We start from the raw sequence: 7607 nt of genomic DNA on the forward strand, positions 1-7607 counted from the left end.
ATTAGAAAGAGGGTTCCTAACGTCTCTGCCAATAACAGCTAGTTTTCAGTTTTCCCCTCTCCACTCAAACCCCTCCCAAACATTCATAGCAACATTTTCTTGAGCTATTTTCTAAGAAGCTATTTTTGTTTATTTTTTACTATTTTAATTGAAAACAATCACAGTAAGGTACTTAATTGTTACCCAGAAATTATTTGATGTTGAGATAAAAAAAATAATTAAAAAGTCTGCATTGGGCCTTTAAATCCTAAATGATCTGAAATCACAAGATAAGTAAGAGCAACATGGTGGACACCTGTCCAATTCTTTCACATCAGAGCAGATGAAAGAGAGGAGAGAAGACAAGTAGAGGAAGCAACTTTAGACTATTGAGACACAGCCTGAATGTGCTAATTGGACAGAGTTGAAAGACACAGGGGAAAAGTGCAGTGAACCATAATGAGAACCATAAAAAGAGCAAAGGAAAATGGAAATACGTTGCCAACCACAAACACGATCAATCACACCTAGACATCACATCAAACCACTTCCCCACCCTCCTCCTCTTCTCCTCCCATCTTCTCTGTTCCATCGTTTCCATGGTAACTGGGAACAAAGGCCCACACAGGTGAGCGAGTGTCTCTTTTCTTGTGGTGGTGACTGACAAGCACACCTGATTGGAATTTCAATGTTTTCCCAGCCCGTCTGTCTCTCTGAAGCCCTGGAAGCTAGGGATGGTTAATTACAGTACAAATCAGTCATTAGGAGACTGACTGCCCATCCAGCCACAGCGCCAAACACCACCCCCACTAGCGTTTCTTCTCCACGATGAGTCTGGATTTTCTTTCCTCCCTGACATCTTGTAGAATGCAAGCACATTCTAAACGTTCTGATTGGTTCCAGAAACCAATGGGTTGGGCTAGAGCGAGGGATCACGAACCATGAATCACGTCATTGGCTTTGATACTCTGATTGGTTAGAGAAGATCCAATCGCTGATGAATGTGTTTTGTACAACACCCCTCATTTTGAAGTGAGCACAAACATCTTCTAGGATTCAGGCTGAATGTATGTAGAGATCGATAGAGCAGCGGAATTCAATTCAGGGTGAGTCATTTAGCAGGTTGAATGTTGGTAAATCGTCGCCAATGGAAGTTAAATAAACGTCATGGAAACAGTTGATTGAAACTATTATAAAAGTCTTGGATGGACGTTAGGCTGGTATCTAATGGAATATTAAGTGGTAGCAATTTGTCCATTGTTGTATGTTTGATACTGATTCTGTGTGTGTGTGTGTGTGTGTGTGTGTGTGTGTGTGTGTGTGTGTGTGTGTGTGTGTGTGCCTGCGTGTGTTTGTGTGCCTGCGTGTGTGTGTGTGTGTGTGTGTGTGTGTGTGTGTGTGTGTGTGTGTGTGTGTGTGTGTGTGTGTGTGTGTGTGTGTGTGTGTGTGTGTGTGTGTGTGTTTGTGTGTCTCCTGTAGGAGCTGTTTACAGCAGAGTGTAAGTTTAAGGAGTCTGTGTTTGAGAACTACTATGTGATCTACTCGTCGATGCTGTACAGACAGAATGAGTCTGGAAGGGCCTGGTTCTTGGGCCTAAACAAGGAAGGACAGCCAATGAAGGGCAACCGAGTGAAAAAGACCAAACCAGCCGCTCACTTCCTGCCCAAACCTATAGAAGGTAAGGGGGTTGTCACACACACATGGATGCACACAAACACACTCACACGCTCTAACACTCTGATCTCTCCTGTTCTCTGTAGTTGCGATGTACAAGGAGCCGTCGTTGCACGACGTCAGGGAGACATTGCCTAAAGTTGCCGGAGTCCCGCCCAGCAAAAGCACAACCAGCGAACCAGTGGCCATGAACGGGGGCAAACCAATCAACAAACCCGACCCAAAGGAGACTGCAACATAACCCTGCCCCCTCCTCTCCCCCCACACGACAGAGACTTGAGACTCTGCCCACTGCACTCAAACTCTCACCTTGATTGGTCAATTATGGGCTAAGTCCCACCTCTTCTCTCTTTTTCTCTCTCTTTCTCTTTTTGGCTGATTCGATGCAGTGGTGTTCGAGATGAGGAAATGGACCACTCCATTTAGGGGATGGGGGAGGGGAGGTGGAAGGGAGAAGAGGAGGGGAGAAGAAGGAGCAGGAAGGTGTTGACAAGGAGGAAGAGGAAGGGGAGGAGGAGGGGAATTGGCTGATTTTATCAGCTAGATAAACTACAAACTTGGACAGCAGAATGCCCTACCTACGTGATACGGAATGCCTTTTTCAAATCCTTACGATTATTTTTCTGTGACAATCTGTGAGAATGATGACAAAGCGTTTTTTTCCCTCTTCCTTTTTGCCAGGTAGCCTTGCCTGCTGATGGCTACCCATAAGCCCCCTCTCTCACTCTGACGCACTATAGCAACAGAGTCCATCCATATTGACCACAGTCTGTTTGTTTGTCTGTTTACCAATTTGTTTGCTTGTTTATAATTCTATACCCAAAATGCACCAGCGACCGTCTGGATAGATTGTTGTAATGACACAAAACAGAATTGTCATCTATTTTTCAAATGATTGTCTCTCTCTCTCTCATTCTTTCTTAGCTTCTCTCTCTCGCTTCGTCTTTCATTCTTTCTTAGTTTCTTTCTCTCTCTGTCTCTCTCACTCTCTCATTCTTTCTTAGCTTCTCTCTATCTCTACCTCCACATCTCTATTCTATTTCTTACTATCACTATTTTCTCTGTGTGTTTGTAGGTTCATTTAGGCAGCGACGGACGCAGGAGGGCAATACTTCTATTTTGTAAGACATGTATAGAGGGAGAGGACTGGGGCTGGGGATGAGATGTTCATGCATTGGTAGTATTGAGGAGGTAGCAGATGCAATGCATGGTAGGTAGAGTGCATGGTAGCAGAGTAACTAGGATGTCCACAGAAGCTATGAGTTTCTATCCAGAGCCATGGTCAATTCAGGACATGAATTGAAATTCCAATTCAATATTTGAAAAGTGCCAAAAGTTGCACAAGGGTGACCAACATGTAGCATTTTCACTGGCAACATATAGGTAACTGCCCAAAATAATGGAAACACTTGAGTAAATGAGGGATGCCAAGTATATTGAAAGAATGTGCTTCCACACAGGTGTGGTTCCTGAGTTAATTAAGCAATTAACATCCCATCTTAGGGTAATTTATAAAAATGCTGGGCAGGCCATTATTTTGGCTACCATGGCTATGCCCCCCTAGGATGATAAGGGTCCCCCATCCACAGGGCAGAAGTGGTAACTGAACGTTTTGATGAGCATGAAGATGGTGTAAACCACAGGCAATGGGCGCACAGTCACCAGATCTCAACCCAACTGAACACTTATGGGAGATTCTGGAGCGGTGCCTGAGACAGTGTTTTCCGTCACCATCAACAAAACGCAGGTTAGTGTTTTTTTGTCATGAATCTTGTTCTGGAGGCAGTTCTGCGGAGTGGTCACTAGCTAGCTGGCACAGCCACAAATCATAAAATCTGATTTTAAACCTAACTTTAACCACACTGTTAACCCTAATGCCTAACCCTCACCTTAAATTAACACCAAAAAGCCAATTTCACTTTGCAGCTGGCCTATCTAAGGGGAAATCGCTCAGTTCTGCCTCTAGGACAAGACTCGTGAGAATAAACTTCAACCTGCCAAAAAAAACACCAAATTATGACATTTCTTGCAGAAGAATAGTGTTGCATCCCTCCAATAGAGTTCCAGACACTTCTAGAATCTCTGCCAAGGTGCATTGAAGCTGTTCTGGCTCGTGGCACAACGCCCTATTACGACACTATGTTGGCGTTTCCTGTATTTTGACAGCTCCCTGTACATGCACACATAGTGAAGTTGACAGAGTCAAAGAACGTACAAAAATATTGAAAGAACAGTAGAGTCACTAGAGTCACTACAGAGTCACTACAGGGAACCGTCCTAAACGGACCAGTAAAAGAAGTGATGTTGGAGGTGTAGCTGTTAGCTGGCAATGGTAAGAGGTACGCTACCACAGTCCTATATCCGTTGGCTTTCACACTGTGACTACAAACCTCCCATCCCATCTTGGAGTTGTAGCTTTCTCATTTAGAAGCTATTGATACTTTGACGTTACCCGTCGTTTGACTTTACCCAAACTCTTTTACGTGTCATTCGTCTAAATGAAATAAGGGAATGATGTTGGTCTGTTACGTTTTTGTGCTGAAATGTTTACTGTGAGGATCAAGATCTGTCACTTCCTGTATAAGTAGCAGAGGTAGTTCGCTGAGCCTGTAACCGTGCCTGGGACCTGAAGGCTCACATTAGCTCCAAGAGCTTATAACAACAGTCAGCCACTGTAAAGCCTATGAGCAAAATGGGCCATGGATGCCGATTTTGCCCTGTGGCCCAGGCTGCTCATGGGCCACCGTAAGCTTGCTAGCTGGGTGAGATCATAGAGAAACCACTCGAAAAGGTACGGTGTATAAAAAAAAGATTCCACTGGGCTGTTTGTGGGAAAGTGTTGAAGCAACATTTGCTGTACTTCTTGTTCAGTGTTTTGTCTGTACCAAGCTGAACAAAAGCTGCTGTTCTTGACAAAGAAATGTAGACCTACAATTTGATGGTGTTGTGTCTTTGAGTTAATGGTGTTTCTGTTCCTGTTGAAACCAGAGTCCTTTTATATAGAGAGTTGGGCCAACTGTAGAGCTGGGCACCACATTGCTGCCTCTTGAGGATTCAATATTGCCCATTGACACGAACGTGGCTGCCATCGAGCTCTGTGATGTCATAGTTCAAACTGCATTGGCCAAACTCTCTCTAAGGTCTCTGATTGAATCCTGCCATCGAGCTCTGTGATGTCATAGTTCAAACTGCATTGGCCAAACTCTCTCTAAGGTCTCTGATTGAATCCTGCCATCGAGCTCTGTGATGTCATAGTTCAGACTGCATTGGCCAAACTCTCTCTAAGGTCTCTGATTGAATCCTGCCATCGAGCTCTGTGATGTCATAGTTCAAACTGCATTGGCCAAACTCTCTCTAAGGTCTCTGATTGAATCCTGCCATCGAGCTCTGTGATGTCATAGTTCAAACTGCATTGGCCAAACTCTCTCTAAGGTCTCTGATTGAATCCTGCCATCGAGCTCTGTGATGTCATAGTTCAGACTGCTTTGGCCAAACTCTCTCTAAGGTCTCTGATTGAATCCTGCCATCGAGCTCTGTGATGTCATAGTTCAGACTGCATTGGCCAAACTCTCTCTAAGGTCTCTGATTGAATCCTGCCATCGAGCTCTGTGATGTCATAGTTCAGACTGCATTGGCCAAACTCTAAGGTCTCTGATTGAATCCTGCCATCGAGCTCTGTGATGTCATAGTTCAAACTGCATTGGCCAAACTCTCTCTAAGGTCTCTGATTGAATCCTGCCATCGAGCTCTGTGATGTCATAGTTCAGACTGCATTGGCCAAACTCTCTCTAAGGTCTCTGATTGAATCCTGCCATTGTTGAGCTCTATGTGCTGCTGGATTCTGAATCTCTAACTGACTACTTCAAGTGAGACTGGATCCGTTTTTGTCAAATTGAATTGACTTTGACTGTGCAAATGTACAATTCTCTCTCCCTTTCTTTCTTTCTCAACATTCCATCTCATTCGTCCCCTTACCCCTGCCCACCCCTCTCTCTATCTGTCTCTCTCTCTCTCTCTCTCTCAGTCTATACGTCTCTCACCTGTTGCATGGTAAACAAGAAAGGCAGTGGAGATAAGCATGTAGTACTGTAGCCTATGTGTATCAAGTCAAAACAAAAATAAGAAAAAAAAGAGATTGTGTCGGTAAATGTACCGCTAACTTTACATACATATATATGCAAAAGAGTTTGTCTGCACTGTACAGTTTGTGTCTCCATTGTATACACAGATACAACATATTGAATAAAATATTTATATGAAGGAGACATGGTGATGTTATTGACATTACTCTGCATTGTCCCAATCTGGTACATTACAAAGAATGGAGAATGTTTCCTCACATCAAAACGTGGCATAGGAGCTGGACAAAGGACGAATAGCTGAAGAAATAAGGTTATATTTCCTCTCTATGAGTTGGTAGCTTTTTCATAACCCCCTTAAGGGGATACTTCAGGATTTTGGCAATCAAGCCCTTTATCTACTTCCCCAGAGTCAGATGAACTCGCTGATACCATTTGTATGTATCTGTGAGCAGTTTGAAGGATGTTGCTAACTAGCATTAACGCAATTGCTAACTAGCATTAGCGCAATGACTGGAAGTCTATGGCAACTGCTAGCATGCTAGTAAATACCATATACTTCCAGTCATTGCGCTAACACTAGTTACCATTAGCTCGCAAAACTACCTCTAACTTCCTTCATACTGGATGCAGAAACATAAAAATGGCATCCATGAGTTCATCTGACTGTGTGGAAGTTGATAAAGGGTAAATTTGCCAAAATCCCAAAGTATCCCTTTATGTCCATCTCATCATCAGCTTCCAACTGGCTCATTTAACTGCTCTCCTCTCCACTGCAACTCAAACAGCCCAGCGTTGACTCAAGGGTCTCTTCAGACTCGAGGCTTTTCGGTCATCTAAGAGGCATAACAGAAAAGAAAACAGACGACATGCTGAAGACAAAGACACTGTGCCCTAGGTTGTGTCTGGCTCTTTTCAATGGAGAAAACGCTCCCGTTAAGCATCATTACTTCTGCAGTGTTCCCTTGAACGCACGCTCCAGCTCCCCTGTTCAGGCCCACGTTCCCCAGCCATTTATCCACGTTGGGTCTTTAGTTTGGGTGTCGATAGCTCTCCGTGTGCCTCTATTGGCTGAAATGTCCTTGTTTTTGAAAGAACAGCACGTTTTTCTGTCCATTAAAATAACATCAAATTGATCAGAAATCCAGTGTAGACATTGTTAATGTTGTAAACGACTATTGTAGCTGGTAACGGCTGATTTTTAATGGAATATCTACATATGCGTACAGAGGCCCATTATCAGCAACCATCACTCCTGTGTTCCAATGGCACGTTGTGTTTGCTAATCCAAGTATATAGGAGGCGACTCCGGGATGCTGGCCTTCTAGGCAGAGTTGCAAAGAAAAAAACATATCTCAGACTGGCCAATAAAAAGAAAAGATAAAGATGGGCAAAAGAACACAGACACTGGACAGAGAAACTTTGCCTAGAAGGTCAGCATCCCGGAGTCGCCTCTTCACTGTTGACGTTGAGACTGGACAGAGGAACTCTGTCTAGAAGGTCAGCATCCCGGAGTCGCCTCTTCACTGTTGACGTTGAGACTGGACAGAGGAACTCTGTCTAGAAGGTCAGCATCCCGAAGTCGCCTCTTCACTGTTGATGTTGAGACTGGTGTTTTGCGGGTACCATTTAAGGAAGCTGCCAGTTGAGGACTTGTGATGCGTCTGTTTCTCTAACTAAACACTAATGTACTTGTTCTCTTGCTCAGTTGTGCACCGGGGCCTCCCACTCCCTCTATTCTGGTTAGAGCCTGTTTGCACTGTTCTGTGACGGGAGTAGTACACAGCGTTGTACGAGATCTTCAGTTTCTTGGCAATTTCTCGCATGGAATAGCCTTCATTTCTCAGAACAAGAATAGACTGACGAGTTTCAGAG

The 7607-nt window shown here is 44.0% G+C and overlaps 1 protein-coding gene across 3 annotated transcripts in view; it reads left to right on the top strand.

Moving 5' to 3' along the window:
• Positions 1–5918, top strand: part of LOC115125822 (fibroblast growth factor 14-like) — a 210079-nt gene extending 204161 nt beyond the window's left edge. For all 3 annotated transcript variants that reach the window (XM_065024039.1, XM_065024041.1, XM_065024040.1), the window contains exons 4-5: positions 1459–1657; positions 1740–5918. In XM_065024039.1, coding sequence (XP_064880111.1) covers positions 1459–1657; positions 1740–1894 — 354 coding nt within the window. In that variant the 3' untranslated portion in view covers positions 1895–5918. The remainder of the gene's footprint in view (positions 1–1458; positions 1658–1739) is intronic.
• The last annotated feature ends 1689 nt before the right edge of the window (positions 5919–7607 follow it).

The sequence above is a fragment of the Oncorhynchus nerka genome, linkage group LG2 (genome assembly GCF_034236695.1).
Source record: "Oncorhynchus nerka isolate Pitt River linkage group LG2, Oner_Uvic_2.0, whole genome shotgun sequence".
NCBI classification, from domain to species: domain Eukaryota; kingdom Metazoa; phylum Chordata; class Actinopteri; order Salmoniformes; family Salmonidae; genus Oncorhynchus; species Oncorhynchus nerka.